The following is a 17,747-nucleotide window of genomic DNA, read 5'->3' as shown; positions in this document are numbered from 1 at the left end:
CCCCCATGTATTGTTTTTTTTAATTTTTTACCATAAGGAAATTACTCATGTAAATTTTTTTTCTATTGCTCACTAATCCTTCTTTTAAACTTCTGATTAGCTTAATTTTTATTAGATTATTATTAGACAGCATCCTTCCTTACGAATCAATATAAGAATATAATTTGTTTTAGGAAATTATTGTAATTTTTTTGGACATGTGATACACGCAATTCATAACTTTTTCACTATTTTTCAATTTCTTACGAACACATACATATTAATAATAAACATATTTGTCATTATTATATATTTTAAATAAAAAGACAATGAGACGATTCGAAAATCACGTATATGTATGAACTCTTGAAACCACATTTTATTAACATTACTGTATTTTGTCAATTTTACTTGAATCTAACATTTCAACAATTTCAAAATTTGTAGAAGCTAGACTATTAGAGCGTTTCATGTTTCTCTCGTGAAATAACAACATTTCACCTTTATATATTATTCATTACCTTCTGCTATTTATTTTTTCAATCATTCGAAATAATTCAGAGTTCAGTCTTCTTGCGAAGATAAAATAAAAGTGTTCACTAGAAGTCGAATTCAAAACTAGTTCACATAAGACACGTATTAATACGGAATATGAAAGTAAAAGAAAATGTCAAAGAGAATTGATAACTAACGGGTTTGAAAATGTCAAAGGGAAAGGATTGAAACATAGATAAATAATCGCTCGCTTATTCTTCAGCGATCTCAGTGCAATTACGATACTGTCGCCGAATAGGAAATAAAAACAATCGATAAGTAATTTTCTGTAGTTTATCGAACACATAGAACAGTTGATATAGATTGCAATCTTCTTATTCTGAAAAATGTTCGACACTAAAAACGTTGAACAAAATCGACGTTACGTTCTTCTCAGATTATATCTGACCATCTCTGGATTATGGCCATATCATAATTTCCGCGACAGATGTATTCGCTTCGTGCCGTTCTTTGTGTTCTCCTTCAGTATTGCGATACCTCAGGTATACACATTGAAAAATTCGCAGGAAAAGGATTCATTTATTGACTGCAAAGTTATTGATTGTATATTTTTTTCTTTGAGCGATCAGAAATATATTTATATCCAAAACCCTACTAATCAAATGAATAATATTAAAACGATGTGATAGGGCTAATGAGAGCTCTCACCACAGTAATTAGAGAGAGAGAGAGAGAGAGAACGCAAAAGTTCGCTGTCCTTTTCTCCAAACTCACATAATTATGAACGAATGTTTCGGCTATTGTTGCTCTCATTACTGCAATGAGAACTCTCTACACATTAACCCTATCACATTATTTTAATATTATTAAGAAAAATTGCATCATGAATAGAGAAGTATTGTATCATCAGTTAGGAATTTATATATATATTTGCGAAATAATCCGTTAAAAATATTAATTTCACGTAAAGACGTTTAACATGTATTGATAATTTTAAAATTTTATTGCGACTTTGTTAACATTGAAAATGACTTAATAATAAGTCGAAACATTTGTTATGTACTATTATATCTGATTTTATTATTAAAGTTTTCAATTATAAGCACATAAGAACCAGCGAATGACTCGTCAACCCTCGATTTCACATACATTTTAATATTGTTTATTTAAAATATTGAGAGCCCATTATATTTTTTTTATCATTCTTTTAATTTGATTAATTAAATATTTACACGCGCGCGCATATGTGAATATGTGAAATTAAAATAAGTAAATATATGTGTATATGTATGTAATATTTTCTATAGAGTAAATCCGGGTCATAGGCCCCACGTTTTTTAAAATTGGCACTGTAACTTCCCGAAGATGTAGATTAACGAAATAAATATTCTTATGTATTATTTGATTTCCCTACAATAACTTCACATAGGTTTTTTAATGAAAATATAAAACAACAAATAACTAGAAATTTCCAAAAGAAATGTAAGAAAATGACTCTTCGTGAAATTATCCGGGACATAAGCCCCATATTATAGAACTGCAGGGAAATCACTTTTTAAACCTTTTTTCATACAAAAACTCATTCAAGGAATATAATTTATTTATTTTCTTACTCTGTGGGAGATTACAAAAAAAATGTTTCTTTAAGAATAACCACTATAAAAAAGAAAAAATGTAGAAACTTTTATTTTTTCAGTGAATAGTCACTGATTATCTAGTAGCATACTTGGCACTGAATAATTAGCTAATTGTAAGTGTGCCTTCCAACAAGCGACACAAATGACAGTGTATTGCTACATCCTTATTGTTCACCCATGTTAAACAAAGATGAGATGATCACTGTCGTATTGTGTTGCTTGTTGGAAGGCACACTAAGAAAGAAAGATGGTTTGAACAGTATATACTTAAAGTATTGATATTTGCATATTAATTTCAATCTTTAATACCATATTCATTGAACTTGTACACTAAAACAAGATTAGTTAGATCACATAATAAAGGTTAGTTAGGTTAGAGATCTCACATTTCATTCACTGATTACCAGTGTTATATTTGGCACTGATATCAATGATTATCCACTTTCAGATTTAGAGATTAGATTTAGAGAGTACCTGCAATGAGTGAATTCGCCACAACTCGTAATTTCGGTGGGGCTTATGTCCCACACAAAAGATGGGGATTGTTTCGTTTGTATAGATACTGCGCGGAGCCTTATAGTTTTTCAAGGTTGAAATATTGCGTTCAACACGGAAATGCCTTCTAAAACATTCCCATGATTAGATGTAGCAACGTAGCCACAGAAATAACTCAAAATTTGAGAGTAAATTGAACTTGAGAAAATGGCGCTGAAAATTTCTTAGGTCGTCAGAGACTACTACACACAAATAAACGCATTTAACTTACAACATAGAGAAACAACTTTTTGCACTTACTTCATTCAACACCTGTCACAACACTGCTCCGAATAAAGATGTTTCGTTCATGAACGTTCCATTCACTTTGAACGGATCCTTTTACCAAAGCCATAGGAGAATGGACTACGCGACCGCGTCTGAGTGGTGTATCGAATGTGGTCGACAATAATGAGAGAGAGGTCCGTGGGAGACGGCCAATCCTCCTTTCATTCTCTCCCATTACACCATTGAATGGAAAGAGATAAAAATGGCCGTCTGCCACTGTCCTTCTCTCTCATCCCTATCGGCCATTTTGACATACGGATCACGCAGTCCATTCTTGCTGGATTCTTATGCTGGATTTACACTACATCCGATTTGCGTCGTACGACGCTCTGCAACCAATCAGAAAACAGGATTCCGATGGATTTTGCTTCATATCATCGGAATTTCGATTTCTGATTGGTTGAAGAGCGTCGTACGACGAAAATCGGATGCAGTGTGAATCCAGCATATGTCTTTGCCTTTTACTGATCGAAAAATTCGAAACGCCACGGAAAAAATGAACGAAACTAAAGATGTACTGTTCAGAGACATTTCGTTCACTTTGAACGGATTCTTTTACTAGTCTGTTGCTGGATTCACACATCTGCATCTGATGTGCGTCATCCAATGCTCTGCAACCAATCAAAAAATAGGATTCCGATGAATTTTGCTTCGTATCGTCGGAATGTTGATTGGATGATCTGAAAGAATCCACCAATAGCAGCGAGCTCTCACGGAACGCAACCATTCTATCTGGAGAGGAGGGGATGCGCAATGTGATCTATGTACTACGTGCCTCTCGAGCCATAGATTAGTAAAAAAGTAAAAGGATCCATTCAAAGTGAACGAAATATCTCTGAACAGTACATTTCTAGTTTCGTTAATTTTTTTTTTCATGGCGTTTCGAATTTTTTGGTCAGTAAAAGAATCTGGAATGGCCATGTTTATCCGGTCTTTACTATCGCCGGAACCTGGGCCACTTAAATATTAGAAGAAGAAGAAGAAAAGAATCTGGTCAAAGTAAATGGAACAAATGAACGGAACATTAGTGATTGTTCCTAATGTTTTGAAACAATATAATTTTCCGCTATGCCCATCTTTAGCTCTGAACAGAGTGACGCTGCAAACGACTGGATAACACACAAAATAAGGAAGATGGGGCTTATGACCCGGATTTACCTTATATCTTTTTGATTATAAATTATACAAAAGTAAACTAATTTCTTCATTACGTTTCACTTTACTAATTCCAATATAGGTACTTTATTTACTAATTGGCTCTGTAACTCTCGATGACGTGTTCGAGAGTATGCCATCTCTAATTATCAGTATATTATTCAGCTCTAAACTATTGATTATAATGTTAAATAGCGAGAAAGTAAGTGATGAATTTTCAAACCTGCATTAACATTGGACTTTTATACGAAAAAATGTTACAATGGCAAGAAATATGGCATGTGTTTAGGTAAAGATTTGTCTTAATACAATACAAAAGGACTGGCAATCAGTAAATACAGATGTAGAAAGAATTATTCTGCAACAGCATACAAGATATGGACAGTATCTGGCGACATTTTATGCAGGTGTGTATATAATTGTAGAAACTTGTAATAACTTCTTAAACGCACACATATACCTATATATAAGTGTGCATTTTGGATTATATTCTTCGCGATCTTCTAAAATATTATTATTACACCTTAAAAAAATATTTCTTAAAGAATAATACTTACTGTAAAAAAAAATCGATACTTTAAACATATTTAAACGTATGGCTTAAAGATCTTTCTACAAATATCGTTCTTTCTAGTTTTCGTGCATACGATGACGACCCTTTTCATGCTTAAACCAATCATAGTGAGTTTGATTACGGATGATATTTCCAATACGACAAAATCTTCTATACCAATTGCATCGAGATTACCTTTTAATGTTGAATACGGCGAAAAATTCAATCAATATATATATCTGATAGCAATTCATAATTATATGGCCGTGTTTACTCGCTCGTTCGCTACAATAGCGGTTGACAACTTGTACTATGTTTTAATTCAACATGCTTGTGGAATGTTCTCGATTATCGGGTAAGCTCTTTTTTTGCTATGAGAAGATAACAATACTCTTCTTAAATTGCTATCAATTTTTTTGATGATTTATTATATAAAAATCTGAATTTATCAAAAGCATCGGTATTTTTCATGGCATTATAGAAATGTACTGGAGAACATTGGAAAAAATAACGCGAACGATTTCATTGCGAAATCAGATAAGATTAAAGACAACAATTATAGCAAAACTTTACACTGTTTGCGTAGACATCTCGATGTGATAGAGTATGTATAAAGAAATAATGATAACTATTTCTGCCGTTAAGTAATATTTACATATTAATTTACATATAATCGTTTAGTGTTCTCATTTCACAGATTTGCGGAAAATATCGAAGCATTATTTACGAAGATATTTCTGATAAATCTTAATTTAAATATGATCTGTGGCAGTTTAGCTGGTCTACAAGTATATATCAACTTTTCTTTTTTATATTACAAATAATTTTAAACGAAGATTTTTATTATACATATTTTAACGACAACGAACAAAAAATTACAAAAGAAAAATAATTTCCAGTGTCCATCTTCATAATCAGGGTAATTGTGACCAGTGCGACAACCAAAAAAAAAAGGAAAATAAGTTAAATGTTCATTTCAGGTGTTAATGAATTTAGAGAGGAACACAAGTGACATCTCCGTGCCCATAATTATCTATACCGCACAATTCATCCATTTGTTTCTTCATTTCTGGAACGCACAGTTTTTACTTGACTACAGCGTTCTGCCATATAAATCTATGTAAGAATGCAAATTAATTCAAGTCTATTCCTTCATAATTTAATTACCATTTTTTTTCCTTTCTTTAGCCATCTAGAAAGGCTAGTATCGAAATATATACAGAGTGTTTGTAAGTAATGATAAAACTCTCGCATATGGATAGAGCGAACTAAACTAAGTCGAAAACTCCTGTATCATTTTGCAATTTTTGCAATAGTTTACAAGATATTAATTACTAAAAATCGCAGAATGTTGATTTCAATTTTTTACTCAAATCAACTTTATAGAAAAACAGGAAGAGAGATAAAAATTATTTATTTTTTCTTCTCATAGAGTTCTAAGAATTTTTTATCAACTTTTTAGTACTGCATTTTCTTATTTTTATCAACATGAGAAATTACAATATAGTATTAAAAAATTATGAAAAAATTCTTAAAAAATTCTAAAAAAAGAGTTCTATGAGGAAAAAATTAACAATTTTTATATTTTACTGTTTTTCTGTAAAGTTGATAGTATTTGAGTAAAAAATTATTGAAAACTAATATTCGACAATTTTTAGTAATTAATATCTCGTTAACTATTGCGAAAATTGTAAAATGGTAGAAGACGTTTCGACTCATCTTAGTCCATTCTGCCTTTATGCAAGAGTTTTATTGTTACTTATCAAACACCCTGTATACATAGTTTTTTATACTTTTGGCGCGTATGTACAACTGCCACAAATAATTTCGCGCTTATAATTCTAATGAAATTGCAATTCCTTCATATGTAACATATACAAGAAGAATGAAAAGATAAATTATAGTTTTCTGTATTGGATGTCAAAATACAGACGTAATAGAAACACAAATACTTACAATTAATTCAATATTAATGTAAAGATTTATTATATTTATTGTTTTAATTCATATTTATTTTATTTCAAATAATAGCTGCAAAGCGAATTGGTATTATACTTCACAAAAATGTCAAAAACTCCTTCTCCTGATCATGAACAGAACGACGACACCATGCAAAATCACCGCCGGCAAAATAGTGATTCTATCTATTGAAAGTTTCGCTACGGTAAGCATAAGGTATTTTATAAGTACATTCTATTCCTATATTTTCAATTATTTTGTTGTATTTATTTTATTTCTTAAAGGTTTTAAAAACTTCTATATCTTATCTCACTATGTTTCGTTCTCTCCAGTGATGATTTGGCGCATGAATAATTTATTCAAAACTGTAAGTTGAAAAATACATCTCTTTAATAGAATAATAATTGTATGTATTATAAATACTTTTCTTTTTATAATTTATAATATTTTTCTTCAATTTTATAACAACTAAAATATAAATATTATATGTGTAAATATAAATGCATACATTTCTTCACAATAAATAGCATTATTCTTTGCTCCATATAAATATACTGTAACCTTTCACAATATCTAGAAGTTTACTTACGTACAACATAGTTCTAAAAATTGTACACAAATGCAATTTACATCATTCGAAAGAGCGAATCTTTACCTTTAATTTACTTTTTTACGAAGCTCCGTACCATTTTTTTTCATCTAGTTATTCAACGTTGAAGCAAAAATGACTTTTTGCGAAAGATTTATCATTATTTTCCAAACACCCTGTATATATATATATATATATAAACACGCTCTTTTAAAAAATATTTAATCTATGTAACATTACATAATCATGTAAGTTAATTATTTATCGACATAAGCTACGCATATAATTACCGATCAGATTTGAAAACTTATCTTTCCAATTAACAGTAGTGAAGAACGAAGAGATAATTCGAAAATTATTTGTGATTAAATTAATAATATGACATATTTTCACAAGCGCGTTGTTTGTCACTTCTAATATTTACTTTCTCTAACATAGACAGCTTTCTCTAAAGCAGTGTAAAGTTTCTTTTCCAAGACGAGATAAAACTGTAACATACGGAATATAAAATTAAAAGAAAATGTCCCTTCAAAGAGAAATGATATGCAACGGCTTTAAAAATGTAAAAGAGAGATGATTGAAATACAGTAGGTAATCGCCCGCTTATTTCTTAGCGCAATTACGATACTATTGCTGAATAGGAAATGAAAGAAATAGATAAGCAATCTTCCGCAATTCATTGAGAATTAAATACTGAATGTTGAGCTTCACACAGAGAATAGTTGATATAGTCCGCAATCATCTTATTCTGAAAAATGTTCGACAAGAAAGACGTTGAACAAAATCGACGTTACGCTGTTCTTAGATTATACCTAACCATCTCAGGATTATGGCCATATTATAATCTCCGCGATAGATGTATTTGCTTCGTGCCGTTATTTGCATTCTGCTCTAGTATTGCAATACCTCAGGTATATACATTCAAAAGTTAGCAAAAAAAGTGCGTTTATTATGCTGCAAAGTTATTAATTGTACACTTTCTTTCTTTGAACGATCAGAAATGTATTGATATACAATTATACAATGAATCTATTAATCAACACTATGTACGCGCACGCACACATTAATTAAATTTTTTAAGTATACAGGGTGTCTGAATATTACCGTCAAATGTTTCGTGGGTAGAACAGATTATACTGAGTCGAAAAGTCCTGTACCATTCAGCAATAGTTAACGAGATATTAATTACTAAAAATTGTAAAATAATGGTCTTGAATAATTTTTTATTCAAATACTATTAACTTTACAGAAAAACTGCGAGAAACAAAAATCATTAATTTTCTTCTCAAAAAGTTCTGAGAATTTTTTCAGAATTTTTTATTAACTTTTTAGTACTGCATTTTTTTTATTTTTACCAACATAAGAAAATACGGTATTAAAAAATTCTGAAAAAATTCTGAAAAAATTCTCAGAACTTTATGAGAAGAAAATTAATGATTTTTATCTCTTGCAGTTTTTCTGTAAAGTTGATACTATTTGAGTAAAAAATTCAAGACCAATATTTTGCAATTTTTAGTAATTAATATCTCGTTAACTATTACTGACACCGCAAAATGGTACAGGACTTTTCGACTCAGTATAGTCTGTTCTACCCACGCACGAAACATTTGGCGATAATTTCCAGACACCCTGTATATGAGTAACTTTAATATAAGACAGCAGAATGAGGACAGAAAAAAGACAGACATATAAGATAAATTTTGATGTAATGAAATGTAACTGTAAATTAGTGAATGTGTAAAGTTACAATAACTATATGATGTAATTCTTTTCTCTCTCATATAATTGATCGGACATAAAATAATTATATATCTCTATTTATATTTATATTATATAAGTCTATTATAAATTTTAAAAACACAACATGATCAATTTCGCAATTATACGTTTTACTTTATAATTCCAATACAGACGCTTTACTTATTAATTGGTTCGATAACTCTTGATGACTTATTCGAGAGCTTACCATCTCTAATTATCAGTATAATATTCAGCTCTAAATTAATGATTATAATGTTAAATAGTAAGAAAGTAAGTGACGAATTTTTAAAAGTGAATTAACACTTGACTTTTATGCGAAAAACTGTTACAATAAGCAAGAAATACGGCAGCATGTGTTTAGGTAAAAATATGTCTTAACACAATACGAAAGGATTGGCTATCAGCAAATACAGATGTAGAAAGGATTATTTTGCAACGGCATACCAGGTATGGCCAATATTTGGCGGTATTTTATGCAGGTATGTACAATACAGATGTCATAGAAACTTGCGTGCATTTTGGATCATATCATCCGCAATTTTACGAAACATTATTTTATTTTGTTTTCAAAAAATTGCTTAAGAGTATATTATTCTTAAGAAAAAATTGATTGTTTTGTATTTTATGCACATTGTTGAAATAACTTCAAAAAATAAAGAACTTGCTGAGATTATTATTTTCTTTAGCTTTCATGCATGTGACGTCGGGTCTTTTTATATTTAAACCAATCATGCTGACTCTGGTGACGAATGATATCAATGTGACGAAATCTATACCATTTATATCGAGATTACCATTTCGCGTTGAATACGGCGAGAAATTCAATCAATATATTTATCCAATAACAGTGCATAGTTATACAGCCGTGTTCGCACACGTGTTTGCTACAATTGCGGTTGATGGCTTGTACTATTGTTTAATTCAGCATGCTTGTGGAATGTTCTCAATTATTGGGTAAAATCTCCCTTGATCATGAAAAGATAGGGATGCCTTTCTTGAATTGCAATCAATTTCTTTAATGACTCATAATCTCGAAGTCTCGATTTGCCAAAAGATATTTCTGGTATTACAGATACACATTGGAGAACATTGGTAAAAATAACGACGACACTTTTGACGCAAAACAAGCTAAGATACAGGATAATAATTACAATAAAACTTTATACTGTCTACGTAGACATCTCCTTGTGATAGAGTATGTTTAAAAAAAAATTGTATAAAATCTACCCATTTTTATCGTTGATATTCATGTATTGTATACATATTAATTTACATATATTCGTGTAATGTCATTATTTCACAGATTTACGGAACATATCGAATCGTTATTTACGATGATATTTCTAATTAATCTTAACTTAAATATGATCGCTGGAAGTTTAACTGGCATACAAGTACGTATCAACTGGTATACAAATACAGTAGAACCTCAATTGTCCGATCTAATAGAGACAGAATTAGATCAAATAATCGTGAAAAACGGATGTAATGTCAGGATTATATTTTATTTAATTTAAAAAACATGGATAATTATTTAAATGAGTCTCCGCAGCTAAAAAATCAATGAAATTAGATTTATTACGCAGTTTTTTCATAAAAAGAAGAATTTGGTAGAAAAAAAACGTATATGCAAACGGGATAAATGCATAACCATTCGAAGTTGCATGTATATTGGAAAATAATCGATATCGAATAAACGAGATATGAATAATGCATAGTCGAATAAGCGAAATATCGACAAATCGAGGTTCTACTGTACGTATCAATTTTTCCTTTTTATATTACGAGTAAATTTAGAATGTACTTGGATTTGTTACATTTTAACAATATTATGAAAAGAAAAATCTTTAGTAACCACATCTTCAAAATCGCGGCAAATTTGTCCAGTGCGACTGTCAAAATAAATACGAAAGTAAGTTGAATGTGTATTTTAGGTGTTAATGAATTTAGATAAAAGCGCAAAAGACGTCGCTGGGCCAATAACTATGTATATTGCACAATTCCTTCATTTGTTTCTCCATTTTTGGCAAGCTCAATTTTTACTTGATTACAGCATCCTTCCATATAAATCTATGTAAGTGTGCATGTTAATTTAAGTCGATTCTTTCATAATTAGTTACCTTTTTTCTGATTTATTCCTTTTCCTTTGACGTCGCTGGGCCTGTAACAATCTATACTGCACAATTCATCCATTTGTTTCTTCATTTCTGGCAAGCTCAATTTTTACTTGACTACAGCGTCCTTCCATATGAATCTATGTAAGGGTGCAAATTAATTCATGTTCCTTTATAATTTAATTACGTCATTCTTCTGATTTTTTTCTAGAGCTTGGAAACGTCAAATAATTGAACAGTTCGGACATTTCGAATTTCAAGATCACACGTTAAATAATTCAAACAATTCGATCAGTTCGTGTTCAAGCAATCATCGGTAAGAATGTCAATTAATTATGTCTGAAGTTCGGACAGTACGGACAGTAAAGACATTTTTATAAGGTTTATATAATTTTAAGGCGATTCTTATTATTAAACCGAGTTACCATAGAAATGTCTAATTTCTTTATGTAATTAATGTAATGAAGCTAAAATACTGAACTTGACGTGTGCAAAATTCTAGGATAAGTTAACGATGAAATGAGGGAGAAAAAAATGTTAAAAATGTAACTTTTAATGTATAACTTATATAATTAGTAACAGCTAAGGATTGGAAATGCTTCTTTGACTAACTGAACACAAATATCGCCATAGACTTCTCTAAAAAATGAAATTATAATAGTTCAAAGCATTACATTTATAATGATAATAAAAAGTAATAGATCAACGGCCATTCTGGAGAGGTATTTACATTTACATGTATAAACTTGCATACAAATTTAACCTCGAAAAATAAACATATTCTCACCTTGTTTTCGTTTGGTAAAGATGTAGCTCTCACTGTTCAAAAAAATTAGGAAATCTCTTTTCTCAGTAAATTTTCAACACAATACCGCCGGCATTTGTGTATGCATTTGCACGAGAAGGTTGCTCGGTCGAATTCCACACATCAAACAATAATAAATATTCATGCAAAAGTTTATTTGGATTCGCTTATTCGTTTAAAAGTTGTTAACCTAAAAAACAGAAATATATGGTTATTTTGATGCATAAAATCGTTATAAGCCAAATTATTTGTTATTTTGTTTTTTGCAGTTGGTTTCAGAACATATTCACGGGCTAATACCATCAAAATTTTTTGAATGATATTGATTAATGTCAGCTTATTTTGACTAATTGACTGTTATTGTACAGCTAAAACATTCTTAATATTTTTATCTAAATTGTGCAAATTTTAGGTAAGCCCTGGTAAGGCATCCCAAATTTTAAGCACTTTACTTTTAAGCAACCACTTAAAAAAGAAAAGATTTTTTTTTTGTGAAAAACTGTTCTTCCCAAGGTACACTACATTTCTTTACAGTTAAAACTGTCCGAACTTCAGACACAACTAAACTGACAGTTCTAACCGATCACTACTTAAACTCGAATTGTCCGAAGTATTCAAAATAAATCATTTTTTTTTACTTTAAACTATTCGGACAGATCGAATATTCAATATGTTCGATTCTTTAGTTTGAGGTTTTTCTTTTTTCTAGACAATTTAAACCATCGAGAAAAGCTTGTATCGAAACGAATGATTTTTTTTTATATTTTTGGAGTATTATAATATTTACAATTACTACAAATAATCGCACACTTATAATTATTTTAATTCTGATATAATTGCAATTCCTTCATATGTAATACATACAAGGCGAATCGAAAGATAGATTGCAGCTTTCTGTGTTGAATATCAAGATAAAGGCCTAACACAAACATTCGATTTATTATTAATCTTTTTAATTTATATTTATATATTTTAATTTATATTTATCTTATTTCAAATAATAGCTGCAGGGCGAATTGGTATTATGCTTCGCACAGATGTCAAAAACTTTTTCTCCTAATTATGAACAGAACGACGTCACCATGCAAAATCACCGCCGGCAAAATGGTGACTTTATCTATTGAAAGCTTTGCTACGGTAAATATAAAATTGTATTGTTATGTTTTCAAATTATATTGTTATAATTGTAGCTTACCGAGGGATTTTTTTATTTCTTAAAGGTTGTAAAAACGTCTCTATCTTATCTCACTATGTTTCGTTCTCTCCAGTGATGATTTGGTGCATTAATTTATTCAAAAGTGTCTAAGTTGAAATATATTTAATACAATAAAAGTTGTACGTATTATACATATTTTTCTTTTCTCCTTTATAATTTCGAATATTTTTCTTCGATTTTATGATAAACGAAATATAGATATTATACGTAAATATAAGTACATGCATATACATATCTTCACAATAAATAGCATCATCTTTCGCTCCATACAGATACACTGTAACCTTTCACAATATCTAGAAGTTTACTTATGTACAACATGGTCCACTTAAATTTAAATCTTTTAATATTTCACTTATTTTTGATGATACGAAAAAATGTTTCGAATAAAAGTGGAACGGTTTCGAGGAAAGTATATTTTGGTTACATTCCTTTCTAACAATAAGTGGAAGAGTTAAAAAGATATGAAGATAACTTTCACATTTTTAAATAAAATAATTTTTTTATAATAATATGGTTTCTCTTATTATTATGCACATAGAAGTATTCAGTTAGAGATATTGAAAAATCAATAATATACAAATCTTTTACACCTTGACATATTGATATGAAATATTCAATATTTACATAAACTATCAATTTTTTAATAATCGTACATTAATATTTTCATTAAAATAACTTATTTTTAAAAATTATCCATTTTACCTGTACATACACACACACAGACACACGTATGTATATATATGCATATACAAATTTTTAGAAAAGAACGGACTTACGTATGAATATATAATGTGTGTGTGCATGTGTGTAAGTCCGCTCTTTTCTAAAAACTTTTTGACCCGCGTAATTTTACATAAGTATGTAAGTTAATTGTTTATCGACATAAGCCACGTATGTAATCAACCGATCGAATATTCCGAAAAATTTACCTTTCTAATTAACAGTGTAGAAGAACGAAGAAACAATTCGAAAGAATTTGTGATTAAATTATAATAATATATCATATTTTCACGACGTTTGTCATTTCTGCTATTTATTTTCTCTAAAAGAGGTATATACAGCTTTCTCTAAAGCAGTATAAAGTTCTACGTTTTCCAAAAGGAAATAGAAACATGAGATACGTAATATAAAATTACAAGAAAGTGTCCCTTCAAAGAGAAATGATAAGTAACAGCTTTAAAAATGTAAAAGAGAAATGATTGAAACATAATAGTTAATCGCCCGCTTATTTCTTAGCGCAATTACGATAATGTTGCTGAATAGAAGATGAAAGAAATCAATATGCAATCTTCCGCAATTTATTGAAAATTGAACTTTGAATGTTGACGTTCACATAGAATAGTCGATATAGTCCGCAATCATCTTATTTCGAAAAATGTTCGATAAGAAAGACGTTGAGCAAAACCGACGTTACGCTGTTCTTAGATTATATCTGACTATTTCAGGATTATGGCCATATTATAATCTTCGGGACAGATGTATTTGCTTCGTGCTGTTGTTTGTATTGTGTTCTAGTATTGCGATACCTCAGGTATATATATTCAAAAGTTATCAAAAAAAGAATTCATTTATTGTGCTGCAAACTTATTGATCGTATATACATTTTTTTCTTTGATGAGTGATTAGAAATATATCAAATGCGATTATCTAATGAATCTATTAATCAACTATGCACCCACACACACTCATGTTAAATTTTTCATTAAATATTTAAAATACATACGAATAACTTTAATGAGAAAGTGAACAGATACATGAAATAAATTTGGATGTACTCAAATGTAATTGTAAATTAGTGAATGTATGAGTTACAATAAATATATGATGTATAATGCACTTTTTTCTATCGAGAACACATTATAGAATCATTATATGTATATTTCTATTTGTTAAATTATCAATGACCAAATAAACGAGTAATATAAGGTGTTTTATTAAAATATTTAAAATTGATTTAACATATCAATATAAGAATGTCAATATATAAAATATAAATAAATGAATATAGACGTTTCGGCTATACAGAGTTTTCTTCAGTATAACTAAGTAAACATATCTCTTCCACTTAACAACTATTTCAAATCAAAGAAAATTCCATGTCAATTTATTGATGATTTAATGGTGAATTACGTCAATTCTTCCAAAAATGTCCATAATTAAAAATGCAAAACAAATTACTCGTTTAACGGCGAGAATTACGTTTAATCCCATAATGTAAAAATGATTTCACGATTGATTTATCTAAATCATAAAAATATATAAATTCGTAAAAATTCCTGATTCTAAAAGAATTACTTACATGATGGTGTGAAAACGATATCATCAATAAATTGACATGGAATTTTCTTTGATTTGAAATAATTGTTAAGTGGAAGAGATATGTTCATTTAGTTATACTGAAGAAGGCTCTGTGTAGAGAGCCGTATTTATATTTTATATATTGATATTCTTATATTGATATGTTAAATTAATATTAAATATTTTAACAAAACACCTTATTGCTCGTTTATTTGATCATTGATAATTTAATTGTTTTGCTATGTAAACTTCGAGCGCATTTTATTTATATTCTTGTTTGTTATCTGTATTTATATTTATTTTATATAATTCTATTATAAATTCTAAATACAACAAATTATCAATTTCGCCATTATACATTTTACTTTATACTGATTCCAATAGGCACTTTACTTACTAATCGGCTCGATAACTCTCGATGACGTGTTCGAGTGTCTGCCATCTCTAATTATCAGTATAACATTCAGCTCTAAACTATTGATTATAATGTTAAATAGCGAGAAAGTAAGTGATGAATTTTCAAACTTGCATTAACACTTGACTTTTATATGAAAAAATGTTACATTAGCAAGAGAAATACGGCAGCATGTGTTTAGGTAAAGATTTGTCTTAACATAATACGAAAGGATTGGCTATCAATAAATACAGATATAGAAAGGATTATTCTGCAACGGCATACAAGATATGGGCAATATCTAGCAGCATTTTATGCAGGTATGTACAATGCAGGCGTACATTTTGAATCATATATATAGGATCCTCCGCGATTTTACGAAACATTTTATTGCTTCTTTAAAAAATTGCTTAAAGAGTATACTTATCAAAAAAATTAATCTTTGTATTTTGTGCATATTAATAAACTAACCCAAAGATCTCGCTAAGATCACCATTTTCTCTAGTTTTCATGCATATGACGGGGTGTCTTTTCGTACTTAAACCAATCATGCTGACTCTGATGGCGAATGATATCTTCAATGTGACAAAATCTTCTGTGCCGAGATTACCATTTCGCGTTGAATACGGCGAGAAATTTAATCAATATATATATCCGATAGCACTGCATAGTTATATTGCCGTGTTCGCTCACACGTTCGCCACAATCGCGGTTGATGGCTTGTATTATAGTTTAATTCAGCATGCTTGTGCAATGTTCTCAATTATTGGGTAAAGTCTGCGTTGATCATAAAAAGATAGAGACGCTTTTCTTAAATTACAATTAATTTTTTCAGTGACTCATAATTCCAAAATCTCAGTTTGCCAAAAGCAATGATATTTCTTACATTACAGAAACACACTGGAGAACATTGGCAAAGATAACGAGGATATTTTTTACGCAAAACGAACTAAGATACAGGACAATAATTACAGTAAAACTTTACATTGTTTACGTAGACATCCTCTCATAATAGAGTATGTTTAAAAATATACTGCATAACGTTCTATCGTTGATATTTATACATATATATATTAATTCACATATAATTATGTAATGTCCTGATTTCATAGATTTGCTGAACATATCGAATCGTTATTTACGAAAATATTTCTAATTAATCTTAACTTAAATATGATCATTGGAAGTTTAACTGGTATACAAGTATGTATCAACTGATATACAAGTACGTATCATCTTTCTTTTTTATAGTACAAATAATTTTAGAAAGTACGAGGATTTGTTACATTTTAACAACATTATGGAAAAATAATCTTTAGTAACATCCTCACAATCGCTGCAAATTTCGCCAGTGCGACAGCTGAAATAAATACGAAAATAAGTTAAATGTGTATTTTAGGTGTTAATGAATTTAGATAAAAGCGCAAGAGACATCGCTGGGCCAATAACTATGTATATTGCACAATTCCTTCATTTGTTTCTCCATTTTTGGCAAGCTCAATTTTTACTTGATTACAGCATCCTTCCATATAAATCTATGTAAGTGTGCATGTTAATTTAAGTCGATTCTTTCATAATTAGTTACCTTTTTTCTGATTTATTCCTTTTCTTGGTAAAAATATCGATTAGGGGACCAAGCTCCAATGACCTTGACCTTGACATACATATGTTGTCAAGGTCATGACCCTAAGTGACCTCCAACAAATTTTAGCCATCGTTCGTCCTTCATTAAAAAGTAATTAACAAAAAAAGTTTGAAAAGATAACGTCCTATTTCGGCTATATATAACATCAGAAACTATTCTAAACTATATCCACCTACTGCATTCCACCTTCCCCATTGTCTAGTGGCGCGCGACTTTCCACGCGAACGTAAGTTCATTGCTTTAGCAGAAAATTTCTTTTTAATGCGAAGAATTTGTTTGTTTAAAGCAGGGGAAGGGTGGGTAGTCGTACGCCCCCCCCCCC

The 17,747-nt window shown here is 29.9% G+C and overlaps 3 protein-coding genes across 4 annotated transcripts in view; all 3 read left to right on the top strand.

The window, feature by feature from the left end:
• The first annotated feature begins 4,221 nt into the window (after positions 1–4,221).
• Positions 4,222–6,957, top strand: LOC108758107 (odorant receptor 13a-like). Its single transcript, XM_018502896.1, has 8 exons — positions 4,222–4,290; positions 4,378–4,495; positions 4,723–4,996; positions 5,123–5,245; positions 5,339–5,429; positions 5,622–5,761; positions 6,673–6,805; positions 6,885–6,957. The coding sequence occupies exons 1-8, from the start codon at positions 4,222–4,224 to the stop codon at positions 6,933–6,935; spliced, it is 999 nt and encodes a 332-aa protein (XP_018358398.1). The 3' UTR covers positions 6,936–6,957.
• Positions 6,958–9,641: 2,684 nt separating this feature from the next.
• On the top strand, positions 9,642–13,140 carry LOC108758128 (odorant receptor 22c-like). Of its 2 annotated transcripts, XM_018502924.1 has the most exons (6): positions 9,642–9,904; positions 10,023–10,145; positions 10,254–10,344; positions 10,885–11,024; positions 12,874–13,006; positions 13,090–13,140. In XM_018502924.1, the coding sequence occupies exons 1-6, from the start codon at positions 9,642–9,644 to the stop codon at positions 13,138–13,140; spliced, it is 801 nt and encodes a 266-aa protein (XP_018358426.1). The 2 variants fall into 2 exon arrangements, with proteins under 2 accessions (XP_018358426.1, XP_018358425.1); XM_018502923.1 differs by lacking the exon at positions 13,090–13,140 and having other exon boundaries at positions 12,874–13,087.
• A 3,150-nt stretch (positions 13,141–16,290) lies between these two features.
• Positions 16,291–17,747, top strand: part of LOC108758129 (odorant receptor 13a-like) — a 2,259-nt gene continuing 802 nt past the window's right edge. The window contains exons 1-4 of the mRNA XM_018502925.1: positions 16,291–16,550; positions 16,674–16,796; positions 16,893–16,983; positions 17,180–17,319. Of these exons, the coding sequence (XP_018358427.1) occupies positions 16,291–16,550; positions 16,674–16,796; positions 16,893–16,983; positions 17,180–17,319 (614 nt within the window). The remainder of the gene's footprint in view (positions 16,551–16,673; positions 16,797–16,892; positions 16,984–17,179; positions 17,320–17,747) is intronic.

Source organism: Trachymyrmex cornetzi, unplaced genomic scaffold, assembly GCF_001594075.2.
Source record: "Trachymyrmex cornetzi isolate Tcor2-1 unplaced genomic scaffold, Tcor1.1 scaffold151, whole genome shotgun sequence".
NCBI classification, from domain to species: Eukaryota; Metazoa; Arthropoda; class Insecta; order Hymenoptera; family Formicidae; genus Trachymyrmex; species Trachymyrmex cornetzi.
The sequence above is the reverse complement of the archived record's forward strand: the minus strand, read 5'-3'. Positions and strand labels throughout refer to the sequence as shown.